Genomic DNA, 26,732 nt, shown 5'->3' on the forward strand with positions numbered 1-26,732 from the left:
CTTAGCATAATCCGTTGGACGGTTTCGAGTACGAAAACTCGATGGTGAGGGTTACACGTGGAGAGAGCACGAGTTGGAAAGAGACTACGGAGCGGACGTCACGTGCGTGCGACGAGGAAAACGCTATAGAAAAATTCGCGCCATTTTTACTGCGCAACCTGCACGGCGCACCAATCAGATTTGAATTTGAACGGCCGATGGAAGGGAACAGCCAGACCTCGTGGCTCTGGCTGTTCTCGAACGGACGGGCTGACTGCCTTTGCCTTCACGATGATCCTATTAGAGCGAGTCTGACCGTAGAACGGTGAGGATCAAGAGTCGGTCTATCGGTTGCCAAGGAGTTATCGTCAAGAGTTCGAGAGGAAAACCTGACAGAAAAGTCGCGCGAATTAACGACATTCACGTTGTCAAAGATTCCTCTGCTCCTCCGGAAGACATTGGACAAGAAAACCGAGAAGAATCAGCGCTCGTAATATCGCAATTGTTACGACAAAGTGCGCGAAATATTTCGAGCTCGCTCGACTACGCATACAAGTGGAAACACGATCCCGAAATGCTAGCAGCCTCAATCTGTTTCGAAGTCTACTACACGTTGTTACCCAGCACAACCATGACTTCGCGAGTACCACGTTGCCTATTTGGTAAGCCGAATTCGCAGGAGACGATCGAGATGCTGCAGGATGCGCTGGACGCGGAAAGGAGCAGATTCGCCAAGAGGTGGGGAGTGAATCCCTGTTCCGAAGATAAGGAGAATAATTATCGGAGACGGAACAACGAGAAGAGTCAGCCGTCGCCCAGCAAAAAGCGAAGTAATCCGTATTCAAGGCAGACCAGCATTCACGGTGAGCAACATTTCTCTCGCCAAGTATCGCCGCGAATTTTATTGATGTATTTAACGATAATTAGGCGCGCGAATGCACTCCGAAAATGCATATGGCCGCGGAATATGCACGAGGGCGCACGAATTAAACGCGACACATTCGGAAAACTTCCTTAAATCGACAATACGTAAAAATTTCTCGACGTATCGTATATCAGTTCGCGAAAGAAGGTCGGTCTACCGCGACTCATTCGCCTGATACTGTCTTCTGCAGTTTAATGTACATGGCCAGGCTAAAAATATCTCTTACACAAACTCAATATGGCATGCTATCGAACGTTGATTGAATTATGCAACGATATTCGCAGTATTAATATTATAGTGATTCTGCTTTTCTCTTAAAAAATTTGTACTTTAAAATCAATTTTTTCTATAATTTACATATTATTTTTCGATGACGCTAAAATGAGAAGTACCGGCGTCATAGGAGTCGCAACTTTTTGGCGGGAAAGCCGCACTGAAAGAAGGGAAGTCGGGAGCGCAGGCGCTGCCTCTCTGAATACCCGTCGCGTGGCCCGACCTGTTTTCTTATTCTTTATAAGTCCATCGCCTCTTCCGTCTTTTCTCCTCCTTCTATGACCCTCCCTCGCTTGAGTATCCGGGCTACTCGTTTTACGCGCTCTTTCGAAGAACCTTTCCACCCTGTCGGACTATCATTTCTTACGCCAGAAGCACGCGTCGTAAAGCGAGACCCATCATAGCGATAATCTAAATAACCTAACTACGGACTAAAGACTTATTACTCTTTTCTAGACTGCTCACAAGATGTATATAAATAATTTTTATAATTTTTGTCAATAATTTCTTAATTTCTTAATACTATATATATTTTAAAAAATATTTATCCAAGTACAGTATTTTTCTCTTCAAGTTGAAAGAACTATAATAATAATTAAAAATTATTTTGTTAGAAAATGTAACTTTAATTATTTTTGTATTTAGGAAGTTTAATTCACGGTAAATATAATTTTACGTTTTACGTAAAATATTTGAGAAAAAAATATTCATTGGTTCGGGCGCAACAACCGAATATCTACGAGAAAAATGCTCGCCTTATCACGAAAAGATAAGTGGACACGCATGATGCGTAATCGTGAGAAACGCCAGTCTGCCAGTCGCGTTGTCGTGCGGGACGCGGTTAGGACGTCGAAGAACCATCGCGATCGAGAATGAATCACGCCCGTGTGAATCATAGTCTAAGGCGAGCGACGTAAAATACCTGCATAGGGCTCCGCCGTGAGTCATCGAAGGGGCCCTTAATATCCAAGGAGTAAAAGGAGTCGCGATTGCATTCCTTGGATTCCACCAGCATGATATTTACACCCGCTCCTCCCAATTTATTGCATGGAATTTTATGCACAATGGATTATATTTTTGCGACCAAGTGCGAGGCATTGCATGCCTCTGCATGCGAAACCGATGACACCGGCAGCAAATTGCACACCGCGAACTGAACATACCTCGTATTTTTGCCGGGAAGAGTATTTCTACAAAACTTTTATTTATCATTTAATATCGTGTATAAAGATAACATCTCTTTTGAAATTATATAGGAATTCAAAGTGACACACTGGTTAAGAAATCATCAATACATTGATACACGTACACGTGATATCGTAGTGAAATACTTTTCAAAGCTAAAGGAGTGGGAAAGGGTAGGAGGGCGGGGGGAGGGGGAGGGGCAGTCTCAACGTCGAACCGAGATCCTGTGTCTATTTGCACTTGATAATCCCCTGCACGACTGTGACTCCTTGGGTTGGAACGCGACGACACACGAGGGACCCTCGAAAATTCAACGGAGCGGCACGGTGCAACCAGCTCTTTTTCCGACACCTGTTAGTCCTCGCTACGGGCCCATGACGACTGGAACGTCTTTTCCCACGATTAAATCAGACTCGCGAACACGCGATACCGCGTGGCGGGACCTTTCGAAGGTCGCGCGACACCTGCTGGGACAAGTTGCATTTGATATAAATACAAGAGCTGACTACGTTAATTACATCGCTCCTTCACTTATCTAACATCTCCAGAAACTGACGAAAGTTACTTGTCCTGTCCTCTAATACACACACACACACACACACACACATACACACAAAATAAGAATACCTTCATTTAGCCTGTTAACTTATGCCTCGCAACGACTTCGTATGTTTGCGTCCCTTTGGATTTTCTCCAAAACAAAATAAGCAAAATCTACCTAAATAAATATGTACAACCAAAACACAGTAAACAAACTTATACAATAAACCTATTAAATAGAAAGAATCTATATTTTTTTTGCCAACATCCGGCTGAATCGCTTGATTGACAGAGAAAGAAAAGTTCTAGTTTTATTTTCTTGTACGATTAACAGGAGGTAAAATAAACGCGGATCGTATCGCATAAGTGAGGGGTGATCGCAGTGTTATTTTCCGCGTCGTGGAAATAGAAGATCTTTGATATTCTCGATTATACGACGCGAGATTGACAAAAGGACCCCTTCGATCACAACTTAAAGAGAGACTCAGCCGTCCGCTCGCATGGTTTTTCCCGCAAAATCGGAGCTTTAGAGAGCAGTTCGAAAGAGATCCTTCGCTCGGGCGATGAACGTGCTAGGAGAAGGAGGATCCGACTACGTCTGGATCCGCGAACAAAAGAGAACTCTCGGGACGAAATGTCTCGTAGACATATGGACAGGTAAGCGTCGGTCTTCCTCGACGCATCTAGGATCTATCGCGGCACGTTGAGGCGTGGAAACAGATGTTGACAAGCGAAATCGTGAACGCAACCAGAAAAAAAAAAAGAGCCAAACTGAGAAAAAGGAGAAAGAGAGAAAAGACGTCAGTCGAGGAAGAGCTCGGTTTCGCGCGCCATATGGCGAACCAATGCCAAAAAGAGAGAAGCGCGGAGAAGGGATCGTGTCCTCGACATATGGCTGTTGCGTGGATTTTTTTCGATCTTTTTCCCATCGATTTATCGGACCGCATTCGTTACGTCGATTCGCGAACGCGAATAATATTCCTTGATATTTTGACTGCTATACGTGCACCGCCGAGCAACCGCCGTATCTACATCGTTCGTTTTGCTTGGACGTTGAGAAAAAAAATCGGGAAAAAACTTTAGCCAAGAATTCTGGATAAATGTCTTGTGAATCTGAAACATTCTATATCCTAACAGCAGTTAGAGTATTTATCTAAATGAATCTAATTTATCTGAGCCGAATGATACAATCGATTCTATCACTTTGTCCCATTCTGCTATTATAGATCCTTTTATACATGATTTTTAGGCTTTTCGCGTTCTACCGAAACGTCGGAGAAAGGAGGAAACATTGTCGAACCGGTACCGTTAATATTAAATCGCACCTGTCAGTCAGAAAAAGAGAAAAAGATCGAATAGAAAGAAACGAGGGGTGGGACTAGCTCAGGTGACTACCTGATCGAAAGTAGGGTGCCCATAAGACGTTTTGTGCGTGTGTAGTCTTTGTTGTGGAAATATATTTCGTGCTGCTCCCGTATACAGCGCCCCTACACAGGTTACGCGACGTCGCAATGAGATGACCCCGTCGATCCACAAAACCTCATAGATCGCCATGGAACCTTGAAAATATACTTGTTACGGAAAGCTTCACGTGTTCCCTCACAAATACCTATTCACATCGCGCAGAACGTATCGAATGAATAGAACGAATGGCTTATTACACTCATATTGTGTCGCGCGCAACTTTGTTTTTATACAACGCGCTAATATTGTCGCGGTTTTTCAGCGAACGTTCTAATAACATATCGTTTACATTTTCGTTCAATATTTTTGTTGCAGATTATTGGCGAGCTCGAAAAATATGCGACGTGACCAAGAAGCCTCTGGCGGTCTCGATGGACGTGTCGAAACAACAAAATGTGGAATCGTCGAAAACAACGAAGACGACGACCACGACAACGGCAACGACGACAACGACGACAACGACGAAGACCGCGTAGAATATGACGTCGGATTGTGATGATCATATTTCCTTAGATCCCATGCACACGTGCCATTTTCACGCGGCGCGGTTATTTTGCTGCGATGGCGAAAAAAACCGCCATGTTAACTTGAACGTGCTCTCGAGTGGCGAAGAACAATTCGTAAACAGTTAGCTTAAAATTGTTCACATTAATACATTCCATTTAAGCTGTTAAAAAATTATTAAATGTATTATTCTCAAAATTTAAAAAAAATTATATTGCGCAAAATGATCATCGATTAATGAAATGTAAACGTAAATTTGTGTGCATGGAATTCTAACGACCGTTTATGTTAAACCAGACTTTATCTGCGCTATCAAAATTTATATATTTATTCTTTCATTTTTGAACATCATTATTATTGATCTATTATTGAAATAATTATTCTTAGAATTAATGGCAACTGAAGTATTAATTAACTTTTGTAAATAATTCGCCAAATATTATAATTTGTGGAGGTTTGGATGAACTGAATACCGTAAGAAACGTCATTTCTGACTACAATGTCCAATTCTTGCGATTGGTGAATCATTGTTTCGACGGGCGATAGTTCATACTTGCGATTTATCGATGTGATTTTTAACGAGTTCTGTTCGGCGGCGATAGGCTATCGAAAGCCTGAAACGGTTGGTTCCTCGATGGAGCAACGATGCAGCGCCTCCAAAGACTAACTGATTACAAATGTCAATTCGCAGCTCCGCACTCTCCTCACATGAGAGATAGGAGAAAGTCCTATGTATATGTTGATTTAGGATTAGAAAATTCTTCTAGTCATCTAGTTATTTAAGCGTGTAATAAACTATCGTGCTTTCATTCGTACTTGTTGTTGTCATTTCTCATCCTTATCATGTATTAAAAATGTTAGAAAATATGTATTAGATATCATGTTCTGAAAATGTCACCATCGAGACGTGTGAGAAAATAACAATTTTATAAAAAAGTACAATTAAAATGCAATCTGATTAATTAAGAATCATTATCGTGTAATCTCGCATGTTTCATTTTTCTGCTATGCATTTAACATTTTGTAACGTAACGAACATAAAACTTTTCGCAGAAACTTTTTCCTAATTAATTCAATTATAAGCACTGTAAAATTAATGCAGCGCAAAAAAATCTATCTAAAATTAATATCGATTAAAACAGTAGTTATCTCGTCGAATCGTGTTACTGCTGTGAATTCTCACATGGCTCGCCACGTTATTTCCTCGAGCTCTTTTTAAATTAATATAATAGCTCGCATGTGTGCATGTTAAAAAGCCGCAGGTAAATTGATATTATCTGATATTCGACACGTTCTAGGCCAATCGACACGTGGAAACTGAATCGAAATCATCGGACGTTAGTCAGCTGAACAGCCCGAATCGCGTTTTGTAACGAACATTTGGTAACATTCACCTGGACGCGCGTGCCATGGTGGTCCCCATACATGCATGGGGGTAACCTACAGGGTGACATGAAAATTATTTCCATTCGTTGCGTACATACGTACAACAATTTATGCAATATATTCATTTATAATTTTTATAATTTAATTATAATAAAATAAACCAAAAATATCCGCATGAGAGAGAAAAAAAAATATTCTTTTTATAAAAAATCTTTAAAATTTACTTTTTACCGACTTCAAAATAAAGTATATCGCTATGCAAAATGTAAATCTTCAATAAGAATATTTTTTAATATACTACATATATATCTTAGAATCTTCTTTATTACGTATACATATTATACAGCGAAGCAACGCGATTCTATAACGTGTAATTTTATAACGTATGTAGCAATGTTTTTAACGGCACCCCGTGTAGGTTAGCAGTTTACTTATCTGTACGTCGATACAAATATGGGGGTGACTCTGCGCGGTCGCTATATGGTTAATTATAATGCGTGATGCACCGCAGGGTCTTCCAGCCATGGGGGAACTGCGCCAAGGGAAGCAGCTGGTTCGTGGTTCTAATGGCTGTCATCCTAGCTGGTCATTTCGATAATGCTAACTAATAAGCTGCCCCTCGAGCACGAAACCATACTGGCGTTAAATCGAATATCATCGAAACGTTGCTTCGCAAATGGATTTTCGACCGTTACACGTTGCACGGACATTCGATTAGTATGTATCGTGTAATTATCGGCAAATCACTGTGAATTACTCGTATGCATATGTATGTTTTCCAAAAAGTTTGCATCAACGCTTTTCATTTGATCAACGTTCTTGCATATTCGCCGCTTTAAATCCATTATAGCAGCATTACATTTATAATTATAAGTATATGCAATGTCAATATAATTATAATTTAAAAATATAGACAGAATGTTGTCTCTTAAATTTCGTACCGCGTGATAGATCGTCTGAAGTGGACTTTACCGTTTACGACTTCGAAATTTAAAACTGCCCTCAGTTGAACCGATAAAAAGACACTCCAGGTGCGATATCGAATGTACACTTAATGGGTATCTATCATCGATACATATGTAATGCGCCCCTTCGTCCCCATTATTGATTGAATTAGCTGTAGAATTAGTTTACATCGAAACAGCACCTGATCGCAACAACGTCCCGACAGTTCGATTTTGACAAATCGTCTGCGATCACGATCATCGATCAAATGATTTTTTTTCTATATACAGCTTCAATCATTTCTTAGATTCATACTTTTATCAATCTGTTAATTCAAGCAGGTATTTTATTGCATCCATCACTGATGAGCAAAAAATTTTAACCCGAGATGTATTTCGCACATAAAAGGTTTTTCTATGACATTTTTTTTTTAAAGATTTTGAAGATATGTGAACTGAAAACCGAAGATAAAACATCCCGTATATGCACCGTGTCTCAATTTATAATAAATCCGCTGCACTCAATCTCATTCATCTTAAAAACGTCATGTACCACAATAATCGCGCGTGTGTGTCGTGATGAATTGCCAATAACTGTTCGTACGCTGCTTTGATCTTTGGCAAATTGCACCTACCGCAGCCGAAAATTTCAACGGTTCGTTCGTTCCCGCGAAAAACTTCAACTGCCATTCGCGCGCAGACAGCCGGGTGGCAAGAAAGCGCGTGTCGGCAGCGGCGATAAATTACGATCTTTCCGGCGGATCGGTGTGGTCCTAAATGAGAGGGGTAAACGTCCGATCGAGGACCTCCAAATGATGTCCACAATAGCCAAAACGAACTCGTCCAGTAGCATTTCACTTTCCAACGGTAGCACGCGCCTGTCCGCATCCCTCCATATATTAACTAATGCCCTGTAAACACGCATTCGAAAAGGGTCCAGCCGGTCGCTCTAATTAAAGGACATTCATATCAAGGAGTCAGCTTTTTTTCGACCCCTTTTACTTTTAACTTTCGCGAAAACTGGTTCGAGTGTCCGTTTGGCCTGGCGCGCCACGCGAACACCATTTGCCAGTTCTCTCTTTGCATACGATTTGGCGCTTTTAAGTCCTCGGTCTCGCATTTATATCTACCAAAAATTGACATCTTAAAATAAAGACTTTGTAATAATAAAAAATAATTTCGAATATTGAATAAAAAATATGAAGTAACAAATATCTTAACACGTTTTAAGAGAATAAAAGAAATAAGGAAAATAACTTTTTAAATACTTTTTTAGAATTTAATTCTCTAATTTTAAATAGAATTTAATAATAAAACGAAAAAACTTATCCACAAGCATAATAATTACAAAAGTGTAATTATTATAAATGTGGTTGAATTGATTGTTATTAAATTATCAGATCACTATTAATAAAATATTTTTCATTTCAAGAATGCGTCGTGTCCAAAGAGTGCACGCGATGTGCTCTTGCCATTTCAATCGCTGTCTTTGACTGCTGTTATGTTTCGCTCATCATGAGGCTGACAATAATCCCATTGACAGCTAAGTGCGACGGCGGAGATATTATAAATCTGTCAGTGGCACTTGCGTACCGTTCGGGTCCCGACTCAATGAAATAAGTCCACGTAAGTCACTCGGCTGTTTGGAGAAGAAACGGTTCCTTCTTTTGCCGTTCGCATTCCACGAGCATTGATGATTCACGATTTATTTATACCTAACGAGCTGCGATCACAATTGAACCAACGAATGTTTATATATTCGTTGTATGTTCGTCGCTCTCGGTTAAAAATGCGCGCATTTTTCGAATTTTTAAATCAGCGACATATGAATAGTACAGAAATTTAATGCAGAAATACAGTCACAAGTATAAAGAAAGGCATTGTTGATAATTTGAACCAATTTCAAGATTTTTTTAGGATTAAATATGTAAACAACTAATAAAAATAAAATGGATTAAGTCGGTAATACAATAGTGCAAAGTAGAAGGATAAAAAACCGTTCTTCACGGCGCATTTCTCGAACAGCCGATGAAATTTCAGTCGGCATAGCTCGATCCCTCGCGTCGAAGTTCGATCGATCGTCGCCGACGGATTACAGTTACACAGAGTAAGTACGTTTGCAGCATGCGGTTCCCTCGAGGGAACGTCTCACGGAGAGACCTTTCCTCCGATTCTCTTGGCCGGTGGACCAAGACACCGCAAAAACTAACCGTATCGAGCCGACTAGGGTTACGAATCGCCGAGGCAGCGTTCTTCATTCCGTCTCTCACGGCACCTTGTGAGAATCGTCGCGAATTTGATCGTAATCACAGTCGCAGCGCAGAAACGACGGCGGGACTCGTTTTCAGCAAGCGAGTCAACGTGAATTATTGTCCATCTGCTGTAATAACCGATGACTGAACTACCCATATCCCATTTTATATTTCGTTGAACCTTCTTCTCTTTTCAAACTCGATACACTGTATTTTTAATCTTACATTTAGCAAGGCATCCTATGCAACACATCTCTGATTTGCGATTTCGAATTCACATTTATGTAAATTTTTTATGAGTGATAAGTATTCAGATAGCCAAACGTTAGCAATATTGGCAGATTGACAGGAAATTTGATCAAAATTGACGGAAATTTGATCAAAACTGACGGACACAAATTTCCTGTCAATCTGCCAACATTGCTAACATTTTGCTTACTATTCCGAAAAAACTTTATATTAAAATCTTTGTAAAAATATCACAAATCGAATCCAAAATATATTTAAAAGAGATAAAAGATGATTGCGATAATCAGTGATAGTATTTATTATGTAAGCAATTTTAGAAATTCAAGGCACTTTCAGTAAAAAAGAATAAAAATAAACAGTAGCAAGGTTTATGAGGTTTATGAGGAAGGAGATTCGCTGGCAGGATGCCTCGCCTAGATCCTGTCTCGAGGCCGAAGAGAGGTCCCCTGAAGCGTGAAATCACTTCCAGCCTGAATATAAAGAGCGAAAAAGCGAGTGTCCATTTGTGTTTCGGCCGTTCCGTACCACCGCCTCCGCAACTACGCTGGAAATCATTGCGCGCCTGTTAAGCTTCTTCCCTTCGTGCGTCGAGGGCTTTGATTACTTTCTTCGGCACTCGAAGGGCTCGCCATTAGCAGCGGTTAAGAGCACAGACACAGAGATACGGCTACGTCGGACGCATTAGTCCGAGTAACGTCGCAAAAAAATCTGACTATACCTTTGGTAATCCGAATTCCTCGATTCTAGAGGTTTTGCCACACACATTCAGAAAGTGTACAAATACATAATTTATTCAATTACGTAAACATTTATTCTGCATCAATGTTATTAAGCCTCTATCATTAATAACGCATTATTTTTCGATGCTAAATAAAAAATTTAAATGAGATTTTTTGTTTAACCTCGGGTTAATTACAAAAAAAGCGACTTCTGCGCAGAGAGATCATTGACAGCGTGTAAAAAATGACGGCAACGTATGCAAGGCGGCAATAAGCCACAGCTAAATTCCAAAACTGCTTCCGAGCGAGGCTGATCGCCTGATGAAAATGGACGGCCGGTGTGATGCTTTCGTTTTGCTTGTATTTTTTATTATTCGCCGAAAGTGCGGAACATCGAGATAACGGTCTCGGCGAGCGGGCGAAATGAGAGGAGGAGGGCGACGCGTTTTAAAATTATCAGGAAGGCGAGGGAAGTGCTGCCGCTCGGAAAAAAAAGGAACGGTTAGAAATTTGTTGCCAAGCGGGTTAACGTACTCTTATGACTCTCGTAGCGCACGGTATATGTCGCATCCGGTTTACTGGCAACTTGAAAAAAAAATGTTACGAGAGCGCTCTTTGTAACGCGGAACAGGCGGCCACACTTGAAAGTCGAGATTGTCATGATCGTTTAAATATTCGTGGAGCGCAGAAGTTTCCGAAATATAGCCCAAACTTTCTCATAAACATAATTATACAAACAGTGCACAGTTTAATTAGTATTTAATATATTCAATATATACAATATTGAAGTCAATTTTATCTTTCAAAATTTAATCTAAAAAAATCAGTTTTTTTACAATTATTAATTTATTCACAATATTATCTATTGTTGTATCTTTCGTGTCGATATGCACACGCAGTCATTTAAATCGATCGACGAGTAGTTTTGGGCGTCGCGAGCTGTCTCGAATTCGAGTTTCCCCTTTTTCCGGAAATAGACTTCCTTTTTCGAGCTCGCACAGTACTCCCTCCCCTTCTGTCACACCCCAATGTTTCTTCCAATGCCCTCCTGCAGCCTTACCGTCCGTCCCGCGTGATTCTATAAATAAAATCGACGGCGATGCACGACCGTACGTGCACTCGGGTCAAAATCCAGAGAGCGGTGCGTGTTCCACTTATAAATAGACATACATAGATGGATTAACCGCGGCGGAATGCAGCCCGATGCACAAGTCCCTTTAAAACGTGGAAGAGCGATCGTCCGCGCAGTATCAGAGCGCCACGCGCCGTTCAACACCTCTCGCTGACGAGAAGCACGAAACTTCAGTCGACGCGATAAACTTGCGAAGAACGGTCCTTTAATCGCGAATTCAAATAACTCATATTATTCGCACAGCAGAATTTTCAGCAGACGATTCTGTTTTTCGCGTTTGCCGCATTCTTCGCGTTTCACTTTTCTCGGTTTATTTACGACGTCATCATGTTGGCAGCAAGACACAGGTGAGCCAGAATTATTTGCAAAGAATTAGCAGAAGAAGGAGGATTTCTCTAATTAAATAAAAATAGTTGCAAATTATAATTTTCCGTATTTTCCACACGTCGCAGTAATTAATTATATCTATCCAATTGAAACATCGATTAATGCCAAACAAGATTATCCAGATCTGTCTTCAAAATCTTAATATGCATCGACACGCGTGTGTATTCGTATTCTAGTGCGCGACGAGTATGCGTCCGTTCGGCGACACATAACATCTTGAGCACCGTGACATATATTCGTTCAATGCACGACTAATATTTCACTGAAATGACGATCGCGATGTCCGCTACGACTGTGGTGAAGCTAGGCATCGCGTACGGGTGCGAAACCGCGAAATCGCATAGATCCTGCGGTCGCTCTCGCATCCGCATAAACATAACAGAGAGGAGAGATAGAGCGAGAGTGAAGATGCGGCTGCGGCAGGGAGGTGAAGCGAGGCACAACGTGACTAGTGTTACATACGGGATTTAACAATATAACGTTACACGGCCGGTGTCTTTCCTGCGCTTCTCGGATTCGTAGCGCGGGTCTTGGATTTCTCCTGGATAATTGGGCGTCCGGGTTTTAAATTCCGGACAGATTGAATGCACCCACAGGCTCTCTCTTTCCCTTTATGTCTCTCCTCGGAGAGAGGACAGTAACCAACGGATGCGTCATTGTCGATGGAACAATGTCTGAGATGCGTATTTGCGTATCCGATGTCTCGCAATATTCGCGCGACGAGAGCACTCGCGGCCGGAAATCGCGTCGAAAATCGCAAAATGGGGAATATTTACGTTTCCAACTGGCTGAACGGTAATCTTTAACAGATTTCATTCGTCTTTAATTGCAAAAAAGTAAAAGTATTTGATCTAGTTGCATAAATGTATGTTTAAACAATCTAGTCAAAAAAAAATAAATAAAATTGATCTAGATTACGCAAATTTTACATGTGCATCTTTATTATGAATGTTAATGCGAGAAATCTAATAGATTCATATGAGAGCAATAAAAAGGTAATTTGAATAATTAGCTAGCAAAATATGTAAACACAATCCTTTCTTACTTATTTGCGTTATGACTTATTTATTAAGAACGTTTCTACTGTTACAAATTACTGTAATTATTTAGCGAAGCGAATTACTTTACAAGATCGCCGCGATAATTTGATTCAAAAATACCGTGGAATATCTCATATCCCGATCGGATCAAACATATCTCGGTTGGTGGAAATGCGAATTCGCTGAATACATATTATCCAGGTAATTAGGAGCACTTAAAAGTTATTCGTGGTATAACCGCGCAGCGCTTTCCTTGAATATTCTCGGTTGGAAACAAGAATGATAATTATCCTGCCTGCCTGGTAGCGCTTTATGTGTACGCAAACACGAATAAAAGAAAAAAACGTGAAATAAGGAAACAAAAAACAGTTGGACTTTTCTTTTCTTTCCTTTCCTATTCAAACGCGAAAAATTATTTTTCTTCTACGCGCTTAAAAGTACGTGTCAATTTTCGCTTTAAATATGTATTCCGACAATCTTTTTTTCGCAAATCAGACGGGATTTGTGAAGAAAGCAACCATCGGCGTCTAATGTCTGCGCGGATCTTTCGAATTCCAGACGGCGCAAGAACAAATATTTGGGAATCTGAACGAGGATGTGCTGAAAGTGTTAAGTGCTGCGCTCGTGCCTCGCGCGTCTGTAAAATTCATCTGATGCACGCGACTCTCATCGCTGGCATTTTGTTTCGAATCTTCTATCGTCATATTAATTAAATAAATTATACAATTGCAATATAAATAAGAAATGCAGCACGGATATAGATGAACGATATAAAGTAATTATCTCTGATGCATTTATCATGAGAAATTATCTTTCGGTAAAATTATCATTATATCATTTTTTGGTTTTTGTGATAATTTTGACAGATCTCGCTTGACACACACCATTGCAATATGATAGCCAAAAGTCTGGAAATAGAAAAAACACCGTGACTTGTATTCTATTCTCGATATTGTTAAAATCACAAAAGAAATTGTTATCTGGCGATATCTTCGAAGCGTGGGTCGGACACGCGTCACTGACCTTCCGCAAATGAATAAACGTTGTGCGAACTCTAAGCAAATACTAGATGGAATTTCGCGACTGCGCTCGCGACCCACGTAAATCTATTTTCGTCTAGCGGCAGAAGATACAAAGCAGCGGACAGAGAGTTGTGGGTGGTTGCCACACTCGCGGGGAAAGAACCAACAGGCCAAAGTCCTGAACAAAAATGCGGGAGAACATGTCCAAACAAGTCGTCATTAATTCAACCGATATGAAACACGCTCTCTTAAACGGAATCACAGACGGAATGCCGGCGTGAATAATTTCATAGATTTAAAAACCGCATAATCGAGAAGGCATGAAGAAAAGAAAAATAATGCACTGTGAAGGCAAGGAGGAATATATTTAGAAAGACGTATCACGCGATACAGATATTACAACCGCTGTCTGATAGAATGTAGATCGCAATTGTATCGCGATACCGCGGTTGCGATACCACGGTTAATTATTAAAGGTTTCCGAGATAATTAACCGGCCGATAACGATCGTGGACATCAGAAAGAGGGAGTGCCGGGGAAGCGTTCTCTATAGCGATAACTTCTTACTCGCATTCTTGCACGTGATATAAATACCGCGGGGTGAAAGACTCTTTAACAATCCTTGTTTACGGAACACGCCGTTTCGAAAATACGTTGTTTCTATCACGAGATATACCTGCGCTTTAAATAATAAAACGTTACTTATTCGCATTGAATGCGATAAAATCAACACAAAGATTATTTTCATAATATATTATTGATATTAAATACGTAAATACGTATTATTATTGAATATTAAATACGTAAAAAATAATTCACTAAAATTGAAAAATAATTTATCCAATTTCTTTTTAGTCTTTTTCCTCTTTTTCGCGTTTTACTGTACGAAAAAAAAAAAAAAAAAAACAACGAAGGCTTCGTTAACGTTTACTATAGCAGTGATTTACTTTTTCCGAGCATTCCGTGAAGTTTCTTCCTCTAACGACCTCCCTCCGCATACTTATAAACGACTGCAGCTTGCGCGGAGACAGATTGGCTGCACGTGAGGCCGCCACGACTTTTCTCGCGCAGCTTTCCGCCGCTGGAAACGTCACGTCTGCCGGATGAAAACATCCGACAGGAAATATTGCCGCCAAATCAGGGAGACTCGCCTCTTTTTTTAATACGATTTTAAACTACATTTACAGAAAGCACTGAAGGGTGACTAACCGCGCCGCTGGCTCAACTTCGAAGTTGAGCAGTCTCAGACTTCATAGAAAGGGATTCGTTAAGTGCATGCACCCTTCGCAAAGAAGTAACATGTAACCTCTTTTCGAGGATTTTCATTAGCAGTGTTTTCGAATTGTAGACTAGATGCACTCCTTCGTAAGAACAAAGTATCGCTTCGTTGTTATTTTTTTTCCGCGCTTCTAGAAAGTATAATTAATATCTCGGCGAGCTCTATTCAGAATACGTAAGTAAGGCACGGGTCGTTAGCACCGCCGTCACATCTGCTACGATTTCTCAAACAGAAATCAGAAGCTCGGTTTGCTTCCTTCACCCAGCGACAACCTGTCCCCTCGCGCGCGCGAGCCTCTTTCTCGTCGAACCGAGCGTGACCGGGGTGATTTCTTTTCGCAAAGAATACATTTCAAGGTCCGTGAATTCATGCAGGAAGTGACAGTTGGCGCGAAAGATTTTAGCATATGTCGGATCCGTGCGAGACAACACGTGCATCATCGCTACCGCGAAGAAATGAATGAATATGCATTCCATTCATAGGAACCGTCCGGAATTCGTTGCCGAAGGAGGTGGGCGCGCCCGGACTCCCCCGAAATCGAAATTAAGGCGCGTAATTTCGAATGCAAATATGCTAAAACGGAGATCCGCATGCGCGTCGAGTGCGGCAAAAAAGGAACCGTACGAAAATTCAACGGGGAAGTTCAAAAAACTTCACCGACATCAGCTTTCGTGCGCAGATACACGAATAGTTTAATAAAATAATGAGGATGCAAATCCAACGTTTTATTCGCCGGAACAATTCGATGTCGACGATTACTGTTAGAATGTAAAACAAGTGTGGTCGCGCGCTATCGTGCAAATCTGAAACGCATTAACGATAGGTTAACGTCGACGCTCGGGTGTTTGCGAGCATGCGATAAGAAACGGAGTCAAGAACGCGCGCGAGGTAAAATAGTTTTTGATAGCGTTATTAGCTACTAGCCACAATTAATATTGTGCACATTGTGTTCTATTCGCGGATCAAAATAAAGCCTTTTATCGCACGGGAAGTGAGATAAAATTCTCTGATAAAATCAAATCTTTCAATGCATATGCAATGCATATGTATTTTTAGTAGGTAGGAATATTTTGTCCCATTTTTGAAGACAAAGGAAAATTTATGCATTAAAGAAGCGATTTAATTTGCGCTACTGCAACCACAGGTAGCGCAAGCTATTCTTAAATAAGAGATACGTCATGCGGTTTTCTTCGACATTTATCGTTTTAGGCTGCGTTCGTCTTGCAGCCTTAGTGTCGCGTCTGACTCACATAAGTATTTCTAGCTCAACGTACGTCTAAACAATATTAACGTTTGAACGACGGTACGTGCCTAAGCAACGCTTCGGCGATAATGGATAACGCAACAGTTGATGCATATTTTCAGTTTTGCCGTTTTATTTACGAATCGTATAATAGAAGCGTTAAGGTGGTTTAAGCGTGACAGTATTGCCTAATAAGTGAACTATTGTAATTTCTATTCTCTAAGTACAAATGGTATAAATTTGAATAATTTCTTAAGAAAATGAATTTACGATCGAACCACCTTAGCAGTGTCCCATTTTTTAAAACAATAGAAAATTTATGCAAAAAAGCCAATTAATTTGCGCTACCACGACCGCAGCTGTTCCTAAATAAAAGATAAGTCACGATTTTCTTCGGCAGTCATCGGTTTAGTGTCACGTATGGTTCACATAAGTACTTTTAAAATGACGGTACGTGCCTAATGCGCATTGCTTAAGTACGTACTGTCCTTCAAACGTTATATTGTTTAGACGTCCTTTGATGCATATTGCATGCTGGAATTTTCCATTCTCTTTATGGGATATGGGACAAAATATTTGTAACAAAAATTACTGGATTCTATGTACAATAATAAAAAATGAGTTAATATATTTATGCTAATAATCTCTAATTTGTATTATAGAAATGCGTGCTGTTGAAAAAGAATTGATTAAAGTCCATTTGTCTCTGAAAAACAAGCAAGCAGCTACTGGACGGCGTTGCGGATCCCGCAAAATTTCACTACATTAAATTACCTCTATCTCGAATGGCATCGGAAATCTTTTCTCGCAGTAAGAAATGCAAATGACTTCTTCGTCACGAGGGGACCGTCCGGCAGAAATTTCTTTGGGGCGCTAAGGGCCCACCCGTTTGCCCAGTAACTCAAGCGAAATAATTACCGGGCGTAGGCACGCCAGTCGAACCCTCTTCGCTTTTTCATTCGACTCCTCGGCGGGCAGGGGTAAGCGAATTCATTCGGGAAGGGGATCTCCTTTTGCACAGGTGTCGAGGCGCAGAACGAAAGAACCGCGTTACGCGCGACCGCGCAAGCCGGATTTGTCGAATCTTGCTATGTTAATGACTCACTTTTGTAATCAACCCTTTTGCATTTTGATCTTGTCTATTGACTCTACTTAAAACAAATCTTAAGAGAAAAATAAGTTATTTTGTATCGCAATCCGATATGACCGAAACTTCAAGTAAATCTTAAATGACTTCGGAACGCCAAAAGAGACATTGTGTCACGTACGATTTGTGAAATGTGTGAAACAATTTGTGTGCCATAAGCATTTTGCAACAATGGCAACGTGATAATAAATATTATTACTCCACGCTGTTATCGATTGTCGCGTGCATTCCATTTGCGCAAACAGGAGACGCGTTCGCAAGGTTATCGCATAAAAGTTTGAAAGTGTCGCAAAAGAGATAGAAACACTAAGTACATTCTATGCACTCATGACTCAAACTCGATTCTCGTGCAGTCTGGTTATCAAAGCCGTGCGATAAATCAGTCGGAACAGCGAGCGGATCACGTCGATCTAACAAGCTGACTTTTTCGTCTTTTTTACTCGACTTTGTTCTTGAATCATTTTTTACACGTGACGTGATAATTTTTTACTCATCAAACGTGTCGAGAGAAATGAGTGCGGCGTCGCGAATCACCGATACGAATTAAAACCGTGCGAATAATCGAGAGTGCACCGGGACGAAGAAGAGGCTGTGAGGCAGCGAACGACTATCGATAATTGGTAATTTCACAGAGAATATTTTTGCCCGCGGCGAAAAATCGCGGAGTTTCGCCAGTAAAGCGAAATAATCGCATTGCGCAACAATCGAGCGCATCGTTACGAGCGCGCTCAATTGACGGTAAGAGGGGAAAAAAAATCTTTGCTGACAGGTTAAAGACGGAGTCAAGGAGCGAGTCGTTAACGGGGACAAGTACCGGGCGTGAAAAATGTTCCGGCGTTCGACGTTCAGGTGCAGGTTCGCTCGAGGGAAAAACTTATGCGCGATTTACTTGTCTGTGTTTCCTCAACGACGGCGGTCACGATGCGGAACACCGCCTTTGAAACGGTATGAAACGGCGGTTGCCTCTGAGCCGTTAAAGAGGTCGTCGCCAATCGTAGGAAGTGCCGAGCCCAAGGAAAGAGAGAAAGAGAGGACGTTTTTGAAGCTGCGTTTCGAAACGCCGCTCCCTCAACTGCTATCTTTTCTTACGAGAACTCCTTCTGTCTCTTCGTGTCTGTCGCACAGTCGCACTTCCCGTTATTGTGCTACTTATATGTCTTGTAAAAAATTACTTTCGCCATCAACATAAATTAAATGTTTATTGCATCGCAATATATCTAGATTTGCAATCGATATATCAATAATTTTCCTAGTTTTTAAAATTATGTTTATCGTCAGATAAAGAATTAATAATGTAACAGTTGCCAGTAGATAACCCCAAATATAACCTCAAAATTTTGTAATATATTTGTATTTCTAATGTAAATATTTTGTGGACTCTCTCTCTCTCTCTCTTTTCTTTGGAAGTTTATTTTCAAACAAGTCACTACGCAGATAGTAGGATATTAGCTTAATAGGCGATTTTTCGTTCTGTTTTGATTGAACTGCAGTAAGGTCAATTATCATGAAGCAACGCAAGTTTCTCTCAATTACGCATCTTATCACGGCAAACTACGTTTCAATAAGATATGAATCGGAATAATCTTCACATTATACACAATCGACATACACTTATCGGATTTATGAGCCGATCACGTTACTCCCTTCGTTGATCATAAATGCAATCCATCAGGCGCTTCTCGGAAAACTGTAACCTTGAGCGCCGATAACGGCGCGACGTTATTAATTAAAACGCTGTCATATCAATTAAACGCTATCGCGCCTCATGCAAATGTGCTTCATCATTAATTAGTTTCCCATTTATTTCTGTCAGCACCAGCGATGCCATTTCGAGTTCCGAACATACATCGAAAAACCGCGTAATGTGCTGCGCAAAGCGTTCTGCGCAACACATGTACGTTTTTCGGTGTATACGTATGGTGCTCGGAGAGCTCGAAATGGCATCACTGGTCTGCACCCATTCATTTCCTTCTAATTCCACGAAAGAAGATATAACTAGAATGGAAATACGCATCTCTCATGCACCGAGAATAAAGAGACACGATAATTCCCATCGTGTCTTTTGGAGAGGACAATACAAGCTTCTTGCTTAATCTCCTTTTCCCCTCCTTTCTCCTTCCTTCCCGCCTAGCGAATGCAATGATATTTACGATACATCGGGCGATATTTTCATACGAAAATAGCTATTATTCATCTGCATGTCGGGATAAATGACGGCGAATAACGGATTGTTGCACGCGCATGCGTTCGTGCACTAGTTGTACTTGTCCGCGGAGAACTACGCAAATCTATGCCTAGTTGCAGTTGCAGTTGAGATGCAGGCGAGTGTAGTCTCGCCATAAGATTAGTTACAGTCCGAATCTCTCGGATGATACAGCGCGGGTTCCAATTCGACTCGTCAACGATTGTTTTGCGCCGTGAAGAAAATTGTCTTACTCGAGGTAATTCGAATCTTTATGATTTATTAGTTTATGTTATCTCACGCATTTCACGTGCCATTGCAATTGCCGGTAGATAAAATAATCTACATGTTTTGACATTAACAATTTAGATAAGTCATGTTCAAGCAATTAGTGAAGAAATTGAAAAAGAAGCTGTAAATATTTATTTTTTACATGCAAAATCTTTTTGATAAATTTAACTCAGCCTCTTTAAAGAGCAAATTTGTACTGTTAAAAAATGACATTCTTTTAAAATAAATCCGAAAAACAACCAAGGATTAAAAAGTTCTGAATTTCTTGATTTTGATCTCAAACACTATACTACAAATTGCTTTCTTCTTGTTATTACATAATTATTCATTAATCTACACAATTCGACTATCTCGAGTTAATTTTTGTCCAATTAATTTCGACAATCGAGATTGTACTGTGCTGTCGAGAATAGCATATCAAAACCGTGCGAATGCGCACAATTGAACCCTCGCCACAGGGTGTGCGCGCGCACAACACTACCCCATCGAGTTCTACACCCCCGACGAAAATGTGCTTATCGATCTGACATAACTGCACCAGGCGGCAATAGCCAAGCGGCTGACGTGAAATGGAAAGACGAGACGCACGTGCAAAGATGAGATAAATGCAGCGTATGCAATTACGGAGTGCAACGAAATCTCGATCGAAGTCCGTGTAATTGATAGCAGATAAGTCGTATCCCACCGTCGTTCGGACACGCACGTCGCGAAAGGCCAGATGAAAGACATCTCGGAGAAGTGAGTAAATGAACGTTAAGACAAATTGAGCTGGATTTATCTCAATGGGTGGCCAAAGTAATTTCATTCGCTTCCTTAATTACTTCTACATACTTTATCATCTTTCTTCTCATAAATATACAATCAGTGTATCTGACGTAGCTCTAACACAGTATTGACAAGGTTAATATAACCTACAATATGGAAGATAAAAATTGCAAGAGCTGTGATAAAGTTATACCAGAAATGTTAACTGCAGCATCTATATATGCAGGATACTTCACAACCCACGCATTTCCTCCTCCCTCGAACTCCTTGATTGCTCAATTTGAAGTCGACTGGCGTCGTGGTGCAATGGGACAAATTCTAATATTTGCACGCGGTGTATTGACACGTGATAATACGACAATACGAAGAAATTGAATGTGCAATCTGATATTTGTTCGGAATAGTTCGGAATACGAACGAGTAAGTGGGTCAAGGAAAGGCGCACAGCTTCGTACGAACCTGTGTTACTTGTTTCACAGACGAGCATATAAGCGGAATGCATAACGAATAATTATCTACAATACTGAAATCTCAAATCAAAAAGCCAGTGAAACATAATATTGTCGGAATGATTTTTTCTACGTTTTTGTAAAAATTGACAAAAATTTCGAAAAAAATATCTTGAATTAGCGAATATATCATATCGAAGTTCATAAATAAAGCAAATAAGTAATGGCTCACGCTTTGAGATATCATTTCGGAGGAGTACTTGTGCAGTACGGCAGTTCGGTCCGCTGGGCAGGCATATAGTGCTCCAAATAAATCGCCGTTGTCAGCTTTAGACGACCAAATAAACGGCGCGCATTATTTATGCCAGCGATAAATCCACGATAATTGGATTGTTGCAAAAAAAAAAAGTACGTGACGGAGAAAAAAAGAACTGTTCTCGGGCGATTGCGATTTTCGAGTTAATACGACGCGGCGATATATTATGCCGAATCAGGTGATCGCAAACGCGGCATGACGCCATTCGAGTGATTTCGACAATGCGCATTCGTTTTTGCTCGTCTCTTTCGTGACTCATCTCGCACCCTTGCTCCATGGACCGCGCACAGCATCCATTTATCTTCCCGATCCACGTAGGTACGCGTAAGTATGGCCAAAATGTCGGAAGAGGAAAGTCCGTACGTTCGAGTGCATTAACCTGCCCAGCGGAGAGAGCAGGAAAGAAAGAGAGAGAAGGAGAGGGAGAGAAAGAGAGATGCTGCTGTACTGCGCGGCTCTGCTCGTCGTTTACGTGTAACCAGCAGAATTAATGCACTTGACTGTACCACCTGCATCATCTTATACATGCGTAGTAATTACACGAATAACGCGGAATTCGTTCGTTAATGCTTGCGGCGAAAGCCGGCCAATCAAACCACCTCGTGTTAACGAGCGTGCATAAAAAGCGCGGCATCATTAAGGGGACGTAAAGAAAAATCTTAACTTCGGCTCTGGTGTAACTTTAGGGATCTGTTTGATTCTTACTGGCCCTTAAGAGGCGCATCTCTGCGTTTATTAAGAACGCGTGCCAAGAAATCTTGTAAGGCGGAACTTGCAAAATTATCTTTTACGCGGCGTAAACGTAAATTAGAAGATTAACGCGCACTCCTCTTTTATATCGTGAATTTTTGTACAGTACAGTGTACGAATTCTCGTGCATATTTTTCTTACAATGTTAAACGTCTCGAGAATAAATTATTCATGCGTAAACTATAATATGCGCAGCTGTAAAATCTTCGCTATACAAAATATTTACATAGCGATGTCAAGAGACTCCCAAGAAGGATGCGCGTGCAAGCAACAAACCGTTCGGTATGAGTCCGCAATCGTATGTGCCGGAAGTGTGATGCATTCCAATCATCCGTCCAACGGCACATTGGCCGACAATGCGACAGGTCTCTTCTCTCCTTCTATCACGGTCGCATACACAAAGCCTTGTCGTGCGCGCGAAGCCTCGCCTCTCGATGCTTACCATCTTATTTATAAAACGTAAAGTGTCACGCTCGTAATTCGCCGCGATCGGTTTGACGATTAATATCGTATACTGCCGTATATCGTCATCATTCTGCATCGCAAACTTTCCTGGTAATTATGCAGCTTTACGCAGAAGTATTAACTCTTTAGAGCTGTGACACAACTTTCCTGGAAATGTCAGCAGTCAAAATAAAAATAAACTCTATTGCTACTAAACAACAAACAACTCCTTTTCCGATACTTTAAACTATCGATCGATATATCATCATCGGCGACAAATGGAATTATTCCAAACCTGTTTCCAAACTTTCTTATAAATATTTACATCGCAGAATTTATCAGCGAATTTACCTATTCTATCCAATGGTAAGGTCATAACCGGTAGGAGATCATAGGCAAGTGAAGTAATCAGTTTGCTAGAAAGTGTAAACTTGTTGACAAATTCTCTTACAAGAAAAATTTATTCAAAATTTAACTATTTAGAATAAGTTAAAAAAGTATGTACATATCCATTTTTTTAACTTTAATTGTATAAAAAAAAGTAATAAATTATAGCATGTTTTTTTAGTATTTTACTATACATAGAAATAATTTTTTTTTAATTTTTAATAACATAGGAATTACATGTAAGAAAATTATAATCAAAAGGTAATTGCATATTTGCAATACAATATTAGATTTACAGTTACTTATTTTTATATGACATTGTAAAAAAAATTATGTGTCATAAGAACTATCCATGCGTGAGATAATATTATTTTCTTCTATAAAAAAAAGTGATAAAGTGTAAAATCGATAAAAATTAATAAAAAAATTAAACTTGAATTTTTCAATACAAAATTTCCGATATCTTTAAATAAATTAAAAAATTAAAGTCTTTTGTTATTAAAAATCTAACTTCTTTTACAATAAGAGCCCGTCTGACGATGGAAGAAAGGAATATCGATCTGGAAGCCATTCGATTCCGCGATCGAGATCGCGTGCGTAGAAGACTCTTCAACGACGATGACAACGAAGTTGAACAAAATAACATTACTAATCATCTTTCGTCAGAGGAAGAAATTCAAAGAGAAAGAGAAAAAGTAAGGAAAAAATAAGTTAAATTTGAGTAATCAAGAATGTTCATACAAATTATTTTGTATTAAGTATATAAGATAATAAGATTTCAATAAAATAATTTTTTACGTGAAATTAGATTAATTAAGGTAATTTAACGTTGAAGTACTTGTTGCGTAGAGCAAAGAAAGATGGAATTTTGACTTTGAAAAGGGAGAACCGCTAACTGGTCGTTACGAATGGGAAAAAGTGAGCGAAGATGGAACAGAATCTTCTATCCAGTCAAATAATCAGATACAGAATCCACAGGGAGAAAATGCGGAGGAAGCACAAAACGGTACAGAAGAAACTAATGAAGCCAGAGTAGCAAATTGATAGTCGAACGTGTGTGAAGATAAGATAATCAAATAAGCGATTGATATTATCTGTAGCAAGATTAATAATGACAAAGATTTTTCCTCGTACAAAAAAAAATGCAAAAATTTTTTATCGTAAAATTGACGACACGTATTCTAATGATAAAAATTATCAAGATAATGTTTTAAAAAATTTTGGTCCAATTTTTATACTATTACTGAGAACGATGACTCCAAAATTCTATGAGCAATTTGTGATAAATACGGTTTCAACATTGGCAATTTAGTGTTTAAAGTTTATTATTAAAATAATAAAGTAATTATTTAAAGTAAAGTATTGTTTAAACAATAAATTTACACAAGATTATTTATTGTATAAATTCTAGTCAAAAGAAATATAACAAAACACGTTTAAAAGAAACCAAAGGAATTTTTTTCTGATATCTGTTGAAATTTGTAAAAATTAATTAAATCATGCGTAATTTGTTATTTATTTAATCTACTGTATATTAATTTTAAGTCATCACATGTAACTTACTATTGGGAACAAACCGTGCAATACACGTGATTATAATCAATTGATATTTATGTAACAAAATGTAATTACATTTTTTAATATAATTATATAAATGAGTAGCTGAAAAATGAATAAAAAATATACTTATATAATATTTATAAAAAAGCTGTGTGTTTTGATCTACTTTCTACTTTCTTTTGCCTTTGTTAATTTTTATAAACATGCGTAACGCAGAACAGGGAACAGAGTGTGCGCTTGGAATTACGTCGCTTGTGTTTACTGCGGCTCGTTATACGTAAGTTACGCTCGACCTAATTTATACCGCACCAAGATAAAACATCTGTCTACATCGAGTAAGCATTCTGTAACATTTGTCACTAAGCATCATTCTTAACGTAGAGAGCTGAAGAGTCGGTGTAATATTTTTTTAACGGTATAAATGTTTCTTCTTTTATGTTATCGGAATGCGGAAATCGTTTTATCGCTGCTGACTCTTTTAATGCGAATAATCGTTTCTTATAAATTGTATTTTTTCCGTCGTCGATAAAACACTCGCCGTCCGAGAGCTGATACCACGAGTATCACGATTTCATTGATTAAATCGGTATATCTATCGTGAGAAGACGCGAGAGAGCTGCACCTGGTTCCTCGCTTCTTTAAGGATCGCATTCTTTCGCGCTGCTCCACAGTGGAAGCTGGCCACGACGGTGCTCGGCAGAAATTGCACTTCCGTTCCGCGAATTCCCACGGAAGTGGGCACAATCGCGACGGCGACAAAGGATATTGCCGCACGACGTTTACCACACGCATATTGTTCTGACTGAGCATTGAGAATCCTTCCGATAAAGAACCTTCTGCGAATGCGAACGAATCGTAATGTCAGCTGCTCGAAAAAGCTTCGTGCTTTGCATCGTCAATATATTTAAGTAGCCATAAAAAATTGAATATAAAAGATTTCTACAAACAATTAATAAAAATTAACTCAGATTTAACCGATTTCGAGTTTTAAATTATTTTTCGAGACCGCTTACAAACCGACTGATTTAGCACCGTCGTGAAATTTTTATTCGGCCGGTTTCCAATGTGTCTTGGAAGAAAATGTGTAAGCTTTCTCGCGTCTTTGCGAAACAGTGCACCCGTTCTCAACCTCGATCTCGATTCACCACCTTGAGCTCGATAAAAGTGATTTATCGCGGTTGCAGCTTTGTCCCCATTGCCGCCAGCACGCGATGAGATAACGCCGCGCCAGCTTCAGGTAAGCCCGGCTTTGATAGCGAAATGATGAAACAGGTGAGTCTTTCGGTGATAAACACGCGATGCAGATGCGACTATGCGTCTTCCGGTCGCGCGCCTCGCCCGCGAATAAACACCCGCTTCCTTTGAAAATAATCTGGCCGTCGTACAAATACACGCGCGATATACACCGTCCATGAAGCGAGAGAGATATTTATTTCTTTTTTTAATCGTCACTAATCATTTGCACAACGATACGTGTAATGTTGAGGTTTGCACGAGTAAAAGTTTTGTCAATAGCTGTATCCAATAGCATACAGGTAGAATTTCAAACGTTTCATCAACAATTATATTTAAAATTGCAAAACGAACACAGTGCAAAAACATAACAAAGTTACGCAATTATTGCATGTTACATCGCGATCTGATTCGAATAATATGAGTTTCCTCAATTGTTCGACGTAAATCCGTTGATAAACCTGTCGTATTTTGTAATAAATATCGCAGGAAGTAGACGGTAGATGCCCCGCTTTATTACGAGTTACAAAGCGCAACCTGTGCAACCAGACACCTCCCTGAAATGCACTCCTGCGGTGGAATGAATGAGAGACGATGGTCTCTCTGCGAAACGCAGAAAGAATTGTTTTACGCGAACTCGCTCACCCGTCTCCCCTTATTGAAATGCATCCGGTGCCACCCCTCA

General features: G+C 39.9%; 2 protein-coding genes across 3 annotated transcripts; both read left to right on the top strand.

Moving 5' to 3' along the window:
- The first annotated feature begins 246 nt into the window (after window positions 1-246).
- LOC105677818 (uncharacterized helicase DDB_G0278827-like) lies at window positions 247-5,685 on the top strand. The gene is made up of 2 exons (XM_012376689.2): window positions 247-842; window positions 4,682-5,685. The coding sequence occupies exons 1-2, from the start codon at window positions 554-556 to the stop codon at window positions 4,840-4,842; spliced, it is 450 nt and encodes a 149-aa protein (XP_012232112.1). The 5' UTR covers window positions 247-553; the 3' UTR covers window positions 4,843-5,685.
- A 5,982-nt stretch (window positions 5,686-11,667) lies between these two features.
- On the top strand, window positions 11,668-24,961 carry LOC105677817 (uncharacterized). 2 transcript variants are annotated; one of them, XM_012376685.2, is made up of 3 exons: window positions 11,668-11,899; window positions 23,781-23,949; window positions 24,104-24,961. In XM_012376685.2, the coding sequence occupies exons 1-3, from the start codon at window positions 11,880-11,882 to the stop codon at window positions 24,296-24,298; spliced, it is 384 nt and encodes a 127-aa protein (XP_012232108.2). In that variant the 5' UTR covers window positions 11,668-11,879; the 3' UTR covers window positions 24,299-24,961. The 2 variants fall into 2 exon arrangements, with proteins under 2 accessions (XP_012232108.2, XP_012232109.2); XM_012376686.2 differs by lacking the exon at window positions 11,668-11,899 and adding an exon at window positions 20,506-20,881.
- The last annotated feature ends 1,771 nt before the right edge of the window (window positions 24,962-26,732 follow it).

This window comes from Linepithema humile, chromosome 4 (assembly GCF_040581485.1).
Source record: "Linepithema humile isolate Giens D197 chromosome 4, Lhum_UNIL_v1.0, whole genome shotgun sequence".
Classification (NCBI taxonomy): Eukaryota; Metazoa; Arthropoda; class Insecta; order Hymenoptera; family Formicidae; genus Linepithema; species Linepithema humile.